Consider the following 14,361-nt stretch of genomic DNA (forward strand, 5'->3'; position numbering starts at 1 on the left):
GAGCTAGATGCACTTTTTAGTAGATAGTATTGAGACAGTACTGCTTATCTATCTGCTCTGGGCTTTGGCGTTGACAGAGTGTCGAGCCTGGACGGAGGTGAACTCAGATGGGGAAGGTCTGAGGTTAGGCCCTCCGTAGGATTCGAGTGCGGGGCCAGCCGAGCACGCAGGGACTTACATACTAAGCGTAGGATTGGTTCTGTTAAATAGACTTTTCTGTCGATGTTAGCGAAGGCTGGTGAAGGATGCTCACTACAGCATCGTTTAAGGTTTGTGGTTAGAAAGTGTGCCGCTTGCAAGGAAAACCCCACCAATCGTTTCTTGGGTCGCGACCTTACAGTAAACCTCTGAAATTCTTCATATGTCGCGCAATAGAAGCGGACAGACTCCAATGACAGGCCACGTTTGAGATCATCGCTAGGTTTCCATGTGTATCTCGTAGTGATGCAGAACGAAAGAAACTCCACGATGAAATTCGCAGGAGAATTGTGGTTTACCGCTCGGACTGAAATCATCCGTCAAACAAGCAGATACGCATTCTTTCTGCTCAATAAGTCTGTGCTGCCTCATGTATTACTCGAACTGATTGCGGCTAGGATCAGGCGCAGCGTATCCTCTCCTGAGAAGGAAGCTCTGCAGTCTATCCTCAACTCTCGCAAACTACAATTCCGTTAGCCTCAAAGACATGATTTGCGACTCCGTTAGGTCACTATTTAGGATGCGCTCTCTGAGCTGAAGCACTTACAAAACCCCGTCCCTGTACTCCATCTCTGACCCATACTCCATATCCACCCATGAGGTTTGCCATCATGACGTCCGTGGACAGGCGATCTCCTACTATCGCGATTTGATCTGGTCTGGTCACACCAGAGTCTGGATGTGCCCTGAAGTAAGCCATGACCTCTTCCTTACAGCCAGGCTTCTTGGTGGTATGTCGCAACACTTTGACACCGGTGTTGGCCTCCAAGACATCGGCTTGGGCATAATTCTTATCGGATGATGTGCCAGCTGTGTTAGACACTATCAGGAGTTTTGAGCCTGGATAAGCGCGTCGCAGGCGCTGGAAATGATCCTAAAATGGTGATTAGTAACGTTCTGGGTGGGGAAAGGCGCGTAGCAGTACTTCATATGGCTTGTGAATCTCATCGGTATGTGGGACAGCAAAACAGTTGTCTTTGTCGAGCACTACAGCTTGGATGTCTACCTCTTTCTGCTCGTTGACCCCATCCTTCCTAAAGGCTTTCGACAGGGGAATGGGTAGATGATTGAATGTCGAGACTGTGTGCTGCGGGAGACACAGAGTCGGATTCCAAATCAGCCGGAAGACGTTCAAAGTGCCCGAGATGTTCATTGGTGATGCAGCGTAGTAAAATTGCGATGGTGAAACTGGATGGTGACGCGCTTGTTGCGCGCTGCTTTTCCAGAGATGTTAGTTCCGACGGTTCCGATACCGTTCCGAGCAACTCTCGAGACCGACCGCTGCAAGCAGTACCAGCGAACTCCGCTTAGCCTGTCTATACGTTTATTCAGGTCGAAGATTCAGAGTGGGATTAGTGTTCGACAGAGTTCCGGCAGTCCTGGCTACGCTACGCAGGAGCGTACGGCTATGTCATCGAGGGGAGAGAACCTGGTATCATAGACATGAGGAATACATATTATAGTACATTGTAACATGCTGATATGAGACGGACGCAACTTGATAGGGTGTAGCTTAAACAGACATCGAGTTCTTGATGAGGAGCAGGCAGCAGAGAGCGATGGCATGATGACTAAGACATGGTCCAAGCTCAACCTCAACTTTCTGTAGACAGCGATATTAGCACCGCGCACGCGCTCTGCACCCACGACACCCAAGACTGCGCCGTGCACTGTTACCGACGACTCCTGCGTACCGAGAAGGCGACGAATCTACGAAACACAATCGCGCCCCGATCGCGATTTGCGACCACGACACGAAGTCTTCACTTGTTGCGATCTACCACCATCCTACGGCTTCGAACACGCGAAGGACTCGACTAGTAATACCAGTCAAATTGGACGAGAATCAATACAACCAAAATGACGAGCACTATCGGCATCCCAATCAAGCTCCTCAACGAGGCAGCAGTACGTTCACCGTCAATGACTCTACCAGTACTTGAGCCTGCGCTAACAGGTCTCAGGGTCACATTGTCACACTTGAAATCACATCTGGCGAAGTCTACCGCGGCAAGCTGATTGAAGGTACGTCCCCATATATCTCTTAGCTCTTAGGCGTTATGCTAACCAGCTACAGCCGAGGACAACATGAACGTACAGCTGAAAGACATCACTGTAACCGCCCGCGACGGCCGCGTCTCACATCTCGAACAAGTATACATTCGAGGAAGCCATGTGCGATATTTCATCGTCCCAGACATGTTGAGGTAAGACTTATGCCTTATTGGAAGGAGACAGGCACTGACAGGTCACAGGAACGCACCCATGTTCCGATCAAGAGGCACAAGGGGTCGCGGTGTCGGTCTTGCGCGTGGAAGGGCCACAGTCAACAGGGCCAGGGCCAGCACTCGCGGCGGTGGTCGCTGAACGAGCCGAAAGTTACGGGCGAAAAGACAACATAAGCAGAGAGCATGCTACTGGAAGCGCAGCAGCAGCGAGGACGCGCCATTTGGTGCCAGGACTAGACAATGGAGGGAAGGACAGGTATGCAACCAGATCGTTCTTGCTGGACATACGCTGAAAATTGGGATAGCCACAAATTTGATGATACCTTTGAATGGGATGAATGCACATTTTCACATCACCAATAGTAGCGCGTGCTGAAAGAATGTCCGGCGGCATTTGAAGTGAAAACGCAACCGGGCGTAGTCGCGAATGTCTGATAGTCCTTGCGGCAGGCGCCTACCCCACGTCAAAAGGCGAGACCCCCGAGAACTCCGCAACTCGACACTTTTTCAACCAACACAACATGGACATGGAGATCAAGAACCCACGGCGCATCCTCGCTATCGGTGCGCCGGGAGCAGGTGTACTCCCACTGCTGAAGGGTACTTGATACACCCTCTGCATTACGCGCATCTACTGACTCGGCTTAGAACTCACAGGGTCCGCCCCAGAGCAAACCTCCGAAACCACGGCCGGCCTTACCCACGAATGGCGTCTCGAGACCAAATACTACACCGCGAATCTTCCGATATGGGTCGATGAGCTCAGCAACGTCGCGGAATGGCGCACCGAATTCACCAAGCCCGAAGCCCGCGAGGTCGTCACTGCGCTCGGTGCGTGGATATACTGCTTCAAGAAGCCAGTTGAAGCAAAGGATTTAGAAGTAATCAAAGAGACCATGCAGGCCGTTTCCGATGTCATTGAGCGTGCCTGTGGATACGGTGGTGACATGGTGTGTTTGGCTGTCGCGATGCCACAATCTATAACACCTTACCTTGAGAAGAGCAATGAAGACTGGGAAGAACTGGCCATGGACTACGGTTTCGAATACGTCGACTCAGAGAAGAAGGGCAAGAACGAGTTTGGCGAGGCGACGGGCATACACAGAGTTAGGGAAGCGCTCGAGGCTGGGGAATGGGAAAGCATGGCCGGCCTAGACTTGGGCGAGGATGACAACGGTTTTGAAGGCAGCTTTGCGGCAGAAGAGGCGGAGATGAACATGGAGCTGTTTGGTATGAAAGGTGCGCTAGCCGGGTTCGACGACGATGAAGGTCAGGAACCTGGAGACAAAGAGGTCGAAGACCTGGAAGTCATGATGCAAAAGATGGTTGCGATCAAGGAGATGGGCGAGGGCATGGAAGAGGCCGAGCGGAAACGTTTCGCTGCAAAGGCAGTGAACGACCTGCTGAAAGATCTATGATACGGACATATCTGGACTGCCAGACACTGCCGAGCACTATCGTAAATGCCTACCTACCAGCGGCTACTTCAACTTTTCACACCGAAACACAGCAAGAACGGGAAATCCATCTCTCTCGCCGGCTTCCCATCCTCAGCATCAACCTCCTTTCGCAGGACAAAAGCCTCATCGACCCTCACCTCATTAAATCCTGTCCCTAACAATAACTCTTCCATCTCGCTTTTCTTGATTCCATGCCTCTCTACACCCGGCCTCTTACTCACCGGATGAAACGGCACAGCCTCCGGTCCGAAGTCCTCATAATCCGTCAACGCAACAACACCTCCGGGTTTCAAACACTTGTGCATAGTCGCTAGGATCTCCGCCATCGAAGGGATATGATGCAGCGTCAAGTGAGAAACCACAAGATCAAATCGGTACGAATAAGGCGGCGACGCTGCCTCTCCGCGATGGGTGGCAAGGAGCGCTGCTGCGCTTTGCAATTCATGCGAGTCCGGGTTTGTTAAGAAGTGGTTCACCGAACAGAGATTCGGGTGGTCCGTTGGAAGATCCGCAAGCTTGGTGTCGAAGGCGCTGATCATCCCATCTGCGGTGTCGACGCCGATGAGGCTGCGTACATGTGGAGCTAGCATGAAGGAAAGTAGGCCAGTTCCGCAACCGATTTCTAGTACGTCGAGATCTGTGATGCTCGTCAGTTTAAGAGCGCATTGGGATGGTGGCACGCCAATACCTTTGTTGCTTCCATCTCTGAATGCAGGTACGTAGCGCTTGATGGCCTCGAGTGCTTTTGAAGTTGACTCTACGTGTTTCTCATTCGAATCCCATTCTAGTGCTTCCTTACTGAAGCGCGCGTTGTTGATTTCTTGACTAGTCGTCATGGCGATAGTGTCGTGAAAGTTCAAGATTTACGTGCTTTCGAGGGAGAACCGAAAGGTACTTGTAGCAGTCATGCACGAGAAGATGGCGCATGAACACTTTTAAAAAGCAATGCTGGGGCGTGTCGTGATTTACACGGAATGTACTTGTGTATACGTAGAATGCTGTGCGGGGTTTGCGGGCATGATGCGGGGCGCTTCCGTCCTAGGACGACCGACCGTCACGACTTCCTGTAATCGTATCGCGAGCCACAAATGATCGAGATCTACTTCATTCTCCCAATAATGCCCTCTGGTTTGCCAAATGCTAGTGTCTATACGGCTGAGCAAGCAGTCAGAAGATCGGATAGCTCAGCCTTCACGCAGGAGAGGCTGTGCAGCGATGCCTTCTACAATCGAAGCCCAGGCTGAGTCTCAGCCGGATCGTTGTTGCCTCGCTCTTCGGTCTCACACCTCTCAAATATTCCAAATGCACCATCAACTTAGCAAACATCTCGGTATCCTCTCCTATACGATCATTGAATAAGCGATCTGAGCTTACCACAGTACAACATTATTGCACGAAAGAGCATGGGAGAAGATGGCAGCCTTGGGCTACACGCAACTGGATCAAAGTAGAAAGACCATCCGCCTCCTCACCGTAGCACCTGGTGACCCCGAAGAGCAAATTCGCTGCGAACTCACGCATGCTGATCTCGATGAGCAACCTTCGTTCATCGCCCTATCGTACACCTGGGATCAAGATGGAGGACAAGACCAAATCGAATGCTGCGGCACGACTGTTAGAATCGGAAAAAATCTTCGAGACTTCCTCCATCGTTTCCGAACATGGGATGAAGGCCGTGGAAGTAGACTATGGATTGACATGTTATGTATGTGTTCGATGCGGCATGACGGATGATGATGAATGTCGATTGGCTGACCGAGACTGGAAGGCATCAATCAGAATGACGTCCATGAGCGTAATCATCAAGTCGGCCAGATGCGCGATCTATACTCGACAGCTACATCTGCTATTGCGTGGCTAGGCGAAACGAGTAGCAACTCGGATCTGGTTCACTCAGCCACATTCGCTCCACGGCATATTCTTATATCCAGTGATTATGCGACACGCCGAGCAATGACAGACCTTCTGAATCGTCCGTACTGGTCACGAGTATGGGTCATACAAGAATTTCTTCTGCCTTTGCATCTGTATGTATGGTGGGGCAAATGCAGTGTTCTAGCCCACGACCTCCGTCAGGTTGTTTGGACCATGGCTGGACTCTCCTCACGTAGCGAGCCACGAGACCCTGCTATATGGGATACACCTGGGAGGAATCTGTTACGTTACAGGGTGAACTATCAACGAATGCGTAGTTCTGTCGGCGACGCCTCGTCTGAAGCGTTTCGAGAGTCGATGAGATTGCAATCCCTATTACGATCTTTTTCCACCTCTCAATGCACACTTGTTCATGACGGTGTGTACGCTCTGCTAGGAATCGCAAGCGACGCTGCGAATTCATCTGCTCCGATCCTACCAGACTATACCAAACCGCGCGTCGAACTGATCCTCGATGTACTGAGAAACCAATACAGAAGTGCAGATTCACTCGAAAAGATGTATCTCTCACAGTCATCTTTTCGAGACTGCGAGGATCCCAATACGATTCGCGCGCTATATACTAGTGAGACGAGTAGTGCTTGGAGGCAGGAACGTCACAGAGAATGTCGGAACAAACATATGACAGAAAACGACAGAAGTCGACAAATTAGCGACTTCACTACAAAGCTGTGCCGCATTATGGGAGTAAGCCGTTCGGAGTTAGTGGCTTATGTGTTCGTAAAACTCCCAAGGATCGAGCGAGAGATCTACGACACATTGTCTGCGTATGAGACCATGACATTGTTCCATAGACCAGACAAAATACAGACGATTCTCCCGATTCCTGGCAACAGAAAGTCCGAACTTTCGCCGATGATGAGGCGCGTGTTTGGCTCGATCACACAAAGTACGGAATGCCTCGATGCGTTGCGGGATTATCTCAGCTCCCGCTGGTCGTATGCAGCATATAGGCGTTCCAGCGCGACATCAGCCAGTGAACTCATCAAAAGCCTTGTTGAGTTCCGAAAGATACATAGCGGGGGAAAGATCCGTGGCCCTTGGAAATACTTTGGCACACCCGAGAAGCTACGCCTTGTCGACCCCAAGCAAACCGCCGCAGCTGGAGAAGCTTTGTCCAGAGAATTTGGGGCGTTCATCACTGAATCGTTCATCGGTATCGTCCATACTCCAATACCGCAAAGCACGAAAAACAATGTTTGTGTCATTTCTCCTTCGTACGAGAAACAATTTGGCGCAGTGCTTCTGGTCGAGTGTGAATATGCGAGATGTTCAGGACTCCCTATCAGATCCTCTCAACGTCATCACTCATGGCGTATAGTGACCACTGGGTTTGCTTACGATCGACAAGGAGATATAGGAGGAGGATATTTTGAATTGCCCTAATAGAAAGAGTGATTTGTAACTCACATTTGACTAAAAACCGCGAAACGGACGTAGTCTCGCATCGCACCGTTGCACCCCTCTTTGCAAAACCGCAGGCCACCTACACCTGCCTCGTTAAAACTCCACAATTTAATCATAATCCCCAACGAACCCCCCATGCCTACTCCTCCCAAAAAGCGCTTCAATCGCCGCCGTAGCCTGCAACTGCGCATGCGTCTCCTTGACCTTCTCCTTCTCCCGTTCCAACCTCCTCACTTTTTCCTTCTCCCTCTCCAATTCACGCTCCTTCTCTCGACGCAGCTTCCTGAGTTTCTCATGCTCTATGTCACTGTACTTGGCCCGTTCATAGTCTCTCAACTTCTCCACTCGCTCACGGTCGCGCTCCTTCTCGCGCTCCAAATCACGCAGACGGTCGATGTCTAGGGATGAGAGTCGGTCGGTGAGGTCGTGGACGCTGCGCCAGGGGTCTGGTGTGGATGCGCGGCCGAGGAGAAGAGGGGAGCGTCGACCAAGGGCCAGTGGGTGGGCGGAGTAGCTCATGGAGCGCTCGGTGAGCAGCCTGGGTGGTTCATGCGGTAGGAATGTAGACCAGCTGTACCAACCGGCAGCTTTGAGTTCGGCACGAGCTTTGTTGACGTCGTTCTCCAGTGCTCCACTGGATTCGATCGCATCGAGAAAGCGCATACGATGGGAGCTCTGCTGACTCTCAAGCTTGATAAGATTGGGCGGTTCAATGGTGGTGAGGCTGATCGACGTAGTGTGGTACTCTGGGTTCGGAGTATTTGGCGCTCGGACGAGGAACTTTCGCGCCCAGTCCTTCAGATCAGAGTCCGGCTCGTAACCTGTATAGATTTCGTTGAGGACGGCTACGGGGTCTTCGTTGAGGATGCCATAGGCGTTCATCCGATCGAGAGCATAACTTTTACAGTCTTCGAAGCCCATCAATGTGCCGAGCTTGGCAAACTTTACGTCAGTTAGAACGCAGGCTTCACTGGTCGTTGCTTGGGGTTTGATGATGGGTGGCCCTCGACGTTCGATACCAAGACCGGCTGCTGCGGCGGCGAATGGGCGTGGGTCAGGCCGGTAGGAGCCAGTGTGCAGAAACTCCAGGAAGCGGACGAAGGTGTCTTCAGAAACTTCCTTGTGTACCTTCAGAAAGCGGCTACCCGCCTTTTCGAATGCCCTCACCACGCTCAGAAACTCTTCAATCTTATCTCCATCAACGAGGACGGGCTTGTCTTTGTACATGAACTCGACCGACTTTGCAGAAGGTCTAAGACGTGCGCGGTGTTTCGTCTCGAGCTCATGACGCCGCTCGTTGTACGTTTGGACTTCCGGCTCGCGGACGCACTTGGTCTGGTCGAAAAGCGGCTTGCAAACCTTCCCGTACCACTTCTGCACTTCGCTCTCGGATGGCCCCTGCACGATGCTATGGCAGTGGCTGCAATACCATCGCTCCCGGTCCGCACGCTCAACTACTTCTCTCCTTCTTGGACTGTAGTATTCCTCGGCAATGTAGCGAACGTTGGAAGAGCCATGCCCATAGTTGAGAGGCGACAACTCTCTCCCGTGCACAGCTGAGAGCTTCTTAATGGTAAACATGATCTTACCAAACTGCACGCCATGATCCAAGCGTCCATAGTCCACCTCGTCTTCTTTCTGTGAGCCGCAAGCGACCAGAAGGTATGCGTGTATCATGTGATGGATCAGAACAGCGACGATGTCTTTCGCCTTGGCGCATTCGAGCGCGTCCAGATTCAAGACGATAGAGATACGCTTGACCTCAGGATTTTGTCCTAGTCTGTGCGTGTAGGTGGCGCCTGAGACGTCGGTACCCAGGGTGTCAAAATCGAGGAAGACTGCATTTTTCAGATGACCGGCAAAGAGTACTTCATCGAGCTTGTTGAAGATACGATATGGGATCTCCTGGACTAGCCCGTCCCTTTCAAGTGTCGCAGCCCGTATCCGTACGTTCTTTAATTTCTCGGCTGCGTCAGCCCAATTCTGTTCCAGTCGATCAACGATGAATGCAACTGCCCAATCAATGTTCCACCCAAGATTCCTGTCGCACCTTAGGAAGGGATCTTGAAGTCGGATAGCGACGTTCGATAGCGGTGGACGATAATCATTAGGCTCGAAAGGGATGTAGAAATCTGATTCTGAATCAGAGGGGTAGGACTTTGATCGAGCAAGCGCTGCTCCGCCAAAGAAATGATCACCATACGGCAACAACGCATATTGATCGGGAGAACCGAGCGTCATTGAGTAGTGAGAGTGATGTGAAGGTTCGAGAGTCTTAGCAAAAGGTCAAAAGGATCAAGAATTGATCGAACCTCTGCGGGAGGGTAGTTCCATTGCTGTTTTATAGTTGGGTCGAGTGGGAGGCCGAAGCGGATGATGGCTGCTTCCAGCCGGCGCGACGTAGTCGTTGGCGGCAGCTTCTCCGTTCGGAGAGTCAGCATGGACCACGAATCATGGTTGATGCGAACGTGATGCAAACGCCATCACGTATTGTTTGTCATGGGTAAGCCAAAAATCTGGGTCGGGATTCGTTGAGCTACGGGCCAAGTGGTATACCATTGGGTCGATACTGAAAACCCGAAGGTTTTCTTTGATCTAACAGCTGCGCGCCATGCCCATGGGCCAAGGTCGCGTGGTACCGTATAGGCGAACGTAACGCAAGGTTGCAAAACACTGGCTGCTGGAACGGATGTGCTGGCGCTGGTAGGTGGGCGGCTTTCGGCGCCGCTTCTCACTCAGCCTAACAAGTGTCAGTACTAACGGAGACATGCCTTGTGGGGATTAGATGCGAGGACAACATGATGGAGGTGACACGGGTCGAAGGCTAGGTGTAAATAGTAGTATTTATTTAGCGAAGAGCGCAACGAACGCCAGTCGCGGCTCCAATGATCGAGCAGGAAAACAGATGGGATATACAGAGCACGTAAAGGGGAGCGAAAATGAAAGCGCACTAGATGGTGAAGCGCCTGACTGGTAGCCGAATATCGTTCCCCGAGTTTGTCGTAACACATGAACAAAGACGGGTGATGCCTCATTCTTAGCCGCTGGGGTTGCCACGGCTGATCGGTATATAACAGCGAACAGGAATCCGGACTATCGCGCTGTCATTACCAGCCCTGACATTTAGTAGCGTGGGCGGTCGTCGGGACGACCGTACTCGTCGACGGGCCTTCCGCTGACGGAGCCAGGACGCGATCCAGGGCGCGAGCCAGGGCGCGAACTAGGACCCACATTCCTTCCGCTGCCGTCGCCGTAGTGCTTTCGCCTGAGAGCGGCTAACCTCTTCTTCTTGGTGTGCGCATTGATGTAGGTGCCGATGATGAAACCGACAATGTTGAAGAAAGGCACCCAGGTGGTCTCGGGCAGGAACTGCTGGGCGAATGCCAGCGAGATGGGCGAGACGATCCAGCTGACCTTCATGACAGGCCAGAAACCGGCCCTGACGGTCGCCTTGACTTGGTGGAAGGTGCGAGCGCCCGCGATAAGGGCCATGGAGACGAGGTAGACGCTATTCTGGATGGGCGAGATCTGCGACTGTTAGCGACGTGCTGACGATTGACGGCCTTTCGGGTCAGGACTCACGATCAAGTTGCTGAAGAGAATCTGCAGGACCTTGGCCTTCAAGCTCTTGCGCCCCTGGAAGACCTTCTGGAGAGCGCTAATCAGGACGTGTCCAAGGGGCGCGCTGATCAAGGCACCGTAGATGGCCATCTTGGGAACACGCGAGGTGAAGTAGTGGCCCGACTTGCTCCTGTCATGGGCGATCCACGATGCGAGGAACTCTTGGAGCCCAGAGAGGGTGCCCGATGTCAGCATCTTGGTGCGCAATGGGTTGCTCTGCAGCTGCTTCAGGTAGGCCTGGCGCGCGTGCCGTCAGTGAAGGGCTCGTCACATGTTTTGTCGCACAAGACTCACAGCGAGATATCCATTGGGACCGCCGCCTTTGGTGAGGGCCTGGCCGAGCTCGTGCATGAGGTCGCCATCCTTGACTTTGCTGGCAGCGTCGGCAACGGCGGCCGTCGCCTTGGTCGTCGTCTCCTTCTCGAATTTGACCGACATGGCGCCTCAATGCGATGCGACAGCAGCAGACAGCGGATGGGCGCGTGTGGGAGATGGGGCTGCGGTCGACGAGGTGTTTTGTGGGGGAGGGTTGACGAGCTGGCCGGGCGTCGGGATGGCTGGGGATGAAGTGTAAACACCTCGGACGACTTGGGTGCTCCGTGCTGCTAGCGCCGAGCCCAAGATGCGGAAGCGCGTGGTCTGGCACAACAACACGACCTCGGTTTCGGCTATGGGTGAGGATGATAGTGCTCAGCCAACTTCCTCAGTTCCAGCCTGCGATATCTGCATACTCTCTGCAGGAAAGCTGATGAAGCTGAGCTACACGGCATGCCGAGGGCGCGTTCGCCTGATGCTTTTGGCGGATGGCAGCGCGTCGGAAGCCGCCGCCAGCACTTGTTTGCACCGAGCAGGCTCGAGAGTCGCTCCCACGGCTCATTACAGGCTCTGCACCCAGCGACAATCGTGATTTACGTGGGCGATGGCGAGTACAGTCATGCGCAGGGTTCATCGCGATAGGGGACCCTTACGCTGTCGTTGTCGATCGTGAAGTGATTTCCCTGAGCTCTTATCGCTGACTGATCCTGGTCCCTTCAAAAGCCGACGACATCATCACCATCCCTCGTGTGAGCAATCTTCTTATGGAATGTGCACCGCTGGGATAAGTTATCAAACCGACTCTCAATGACCTAGACGTAGCCGTGAGTTATCATCTACACGTTAAGATGACATGCGTCGAGGTGCCACAATGTTGAATTAGACACATTGTTTGTACGACCCCAAACTTCTTCGTAAACGCCATCGCCTCTCATTTCCTACCCCTCACATGGCATCACGTCCTGAAATTCCACCTGGCCTCATCTCGCCCCGCATGGCCTTCTTCGCTCACCGTGGCTTTCTTTTCTTTGTCCTGCTCCAAAGCGTCGTCAAAGCGCTTTCGTTCATTTCATTTCGTCGTTTGTATTGCGAGATAACAACAACAACAAACAGTCAAGGCACGTGCAAAGACCGTCAGAGGGCTTCAACATTGGTAAAACCGGGTACTCACGAGGCCAGGCCAAAGCCGCAACGTGCAAAGCCGCCGAGTGGAGCATGGCCAGCGGGTGACAGCTCGTATGAACGGTCGTTTCCAAAAGATTTAATTGGCTTCGACTGCCCACTTCCGTCAGTCTTGCTCAAAAAATTACGAGTTGATTGGAGACGACTTTCCGAGGTCGCTCTTGCCACGCCGCTGCTGTCTTAGGGTCCACGCCTTCACTCACTCCTCGCAGTCTAGCGTGAGTGCACCTGCCCTGTCATTGTCTCGGAACAGCAACTTCAACTGCCACGCTCTTCCGTCCGCCCACCTTTAGTCCTCCTTCCTGTGGGTCAATTGTCGCGTGTGTCCCCTCCCGACGACTTGAGGTCTACATACAACCGATCGTCAGCGATTGCGAACCTACGACCACACGGTATCCGTCTCACGGGTTTTACCAGCCATGGGGAAACGTCTACGAGTCCCCAACTGTACCCACCTGGACATGGACCGCGTTTTCGGTCAGGAGCAGCACTGCGGCGTCTGCGGGCGCTCGCCATCCATCGGGTTCCTGTACGAGTGCAGACAGGACTGCGAACCTCGTCTTCTCCGCGCTCTACTAGCTAGGGATCAGGACAGCATCGAGCCAGTGAAGTCTGCGTTGCGCCAAGAGTTGGAAAAGATTGGGTTAGGCGAGAGTATTATCATCACAGCGGAGAGCGGACATTACACCGACAAGCAACTGAACAAGCTCAAGGGCCTGAAGCTTGAGCTCCAGCAGGTCATCTTGGACACGCAACAAGCCGCTCAAGCCAGCGATGTCGTCTCTAGACTCACCGCTGCCATGGCCAAGGCGCCATATAGCACCGATGGGGCCTTCAACAGTATGCCTGACATGAACGCAGTGAGTGGTTTTTGATATTATGAAGTCAGCAAACAGACTACTAACCAGTCACAGAAGCCCATGGGATGCAACGTAAGAGCCTGCCACACCTGTCGCCCGTACTATCGAGAACGAATGTACATTCCCTTCCAAGCGGTACTCAACGCAGAGTTCCCGCCCATGACACGCGAAGACATGGAGGAGCTCCCGATAAAATCAGCACACATCATGCGCACCATCGGCATTCGAGCGCAGCCATTACCGTCCTCCACGACTCTAGGCACCTCCCCATCAACATTGCCCAACTCCAATTCTTTCGCTACATCTGCAGGCTCACCACTTACCGCCTCTTCCAACACAACCGATTCAAGCGAAGCAACGTTCAAGACAACGCAGACTGACATGGATGAGATCTCGGCTCAGCGCCGCCCCCGCCGACGGTTCTACAAGATGGGTCGTCGATCGTCCGTGGATATTGCCCGCTCCCTTTCTCGCGGATCCAGTCTCCTCACACCTCAAGGTCTCAAATCCGCCGTCCAGGGTATCTTCCGCCCAAACCGAGAATCCAGCTCCGAAGGCTCTAACATTACTCTTCCGCTCCCACGGACTGGCACAGTTCGCGATAACACCGGTTCTCCGCCTGTAGGCGAATTTGATCTCGGAGCTTTACGTCGCGTTCGGAAGCAGAAAGAGCGCAATGAGGTCAAGAACGGAACGTACACGGGTGGCTTCGAAAATGTGACCGCACATGCCACGGCGCCCAGTGACGTGGCATCGGGAAACAATGGTAGCACCGACTCTGAGTTCTCGGTATACTCGTTCACAACTGAAGAGGAAGGGGAAGTCGCAGTGGAAGGTGTGGCCATTACCGAGGAAGCAGCTGAGACGCACACACCCGATCTTGTTGCCCTTAATATTTCCGCTATCCATAAGCTGGACGCGGTGATCAAGACCGCAGAGGTCGCGACTACTGAGATCGAAGAGGACACGGATATTGGATTACAAAGCATCATGACACAGGTGTGAAGAGGACTGTAGTCTGAATTCTTGGGGATGACATACGGGCGGCGAGTAGAAAAGCGGATCAGGAGATACGGTTTGATGATTTCATGACAACGGAGAAAGATCATGGTTCAAATGAGAATACGGCTGTTAATAAGGGAGGGAGGCGAACGG

General features: G+C 52.9%; 6 protein-coding genes across 6 annotated transcripts; 3 read left to right on the forward strand and 3 right to left on the reverse strand.

Moving 5' to 3' along the window:
• Positions 1 to 2,058: 2,058 nt before the first annotated feature.
• On the forward strand, positions 2,059 to 2,409 carry SMD3 (small nuclear ribonucleoprotein Sm D3; the record flags this gene model as incomplete). The annotated part of the gene is made up of 3 exons (XM_051431792.1): positions 2,059 to 2,106; positions 2,163 to 2,223; positions 2,276 to 2,409. The coding sequence occupies 3 exons, from the start codon at positions 2,059 to 2,061 to the stop codon at positions 2,407 to 2,409; spliced, it is 243 nt and encodes an 80-aa protein (XP_051294926.1).
• Positions 2,410 to 2,947: 538 nt separating this feature from the next.
• On the forward strand, positions 2,948 to 3,844 carry J4E90_002212 (uncharacterized protein; the record flags this gene model as incomplete). The annotated part of the gene is made up of 2 exons (XM_051431793.1): positions 2,948 to 3,026; positions 3,075 to 3,844. 2 exons carry the CDS (start codon positions 2,948 to 2,950, stop codon positions 3,842 to 3,844), a joined length of 849 nt encoding a protein of 282 aa, XP_051294927.1.
• A 68-nt stretch (positions 3,845 to 3,912) lies between these two features.
• Positions 3,913 to 4,722, reverse strand: J4E90_002213 (uncharacterized protein; the record flags this gene model as incomplete). Its single annotated transcript, XM_051431794.1, has 2 exons — positions 3,913 to 4,523; positions 4,575 to 4,722. 2 exons carry the CDS (start codon positions 4,720 to 4,722, stop codon positions 3,913 to 3,915), a joined length of 759 nt encoding a protein of 252 aa, XP_051294928.1.
• A 2,614-nt stretch (positions 4,723 to 7,336) lies between these two features.
• J4E90_002214 (uncharacterized protein) lies at positions 7,337 to 9,469 on the reverse strand (the record flags this gene model as incomplete). The annotated part of the gene is made up of 1 exon (XM_051431795.1): positions 7,337 to 9,469. One exon carries the CDS (start codon positions 9,467 to 9,469, stop codon positions 7,337 to 7,339), a length of 2,133 nt encoding a protein of 710 aa, XP_051294929.1.
• Positions 9,470 to 10,351: 882 nt separating this feature from the next.
• On the reverse strand, positions 10,352 to 11,287 carry J4E90_002215 (uncharacterized protein; the record flags this gene model as incomplete). Its single annotated transcript, XM_051431796.1, has 3 exons — positions 10,352 to 10,756; positions 10,811 to 11,086; positions 11,144 to 11,287. The coding sequence occupies 3 exons, from the start codon at positions 11,285 to 11,287 to the stop codon at positions 10,352 to 10,354; spliced, it is 825 nt and encodes a 274-aa protein (XP_051294930.1).
• A 1,478-nt stretch (positions 11,288 to 12,765) lies between these two features.
• On the forward strand, positions 12,766 to 14,211 carry J4E90_002216 (uncharacterized protein; the record flags this gene model as incomplete). The annotated part of the gene is made up of 2 exons (XM_051431797.1): positions 12,766 to 13,206; positions 13,261 to 14,211. 2 exons carry the CDS (start codon positions 12,766 to 12,768, stop codon positions 14,209 to 14,211), a joined length of 1,392 nt encoding a protein of 463 aa, XP_051294931.1.
• Between the last annotated feature and the right edge of the window lie 150 nt (positions 14,212 to 14,361).

This window comes from Alternaria incomplexa, assembly GCF_024043165.1.
Source record: "Alternaria incomplexa strain BMP 0042 chromosome Unknown scaffold_2, whole genome shotgun sequence".
NCBI lineage: Eukaryota > Fungi > Ascomycota > Dothideomycetes > Pleosporales > Pleosporaceae > Alternaria > Alternaria incomplexa.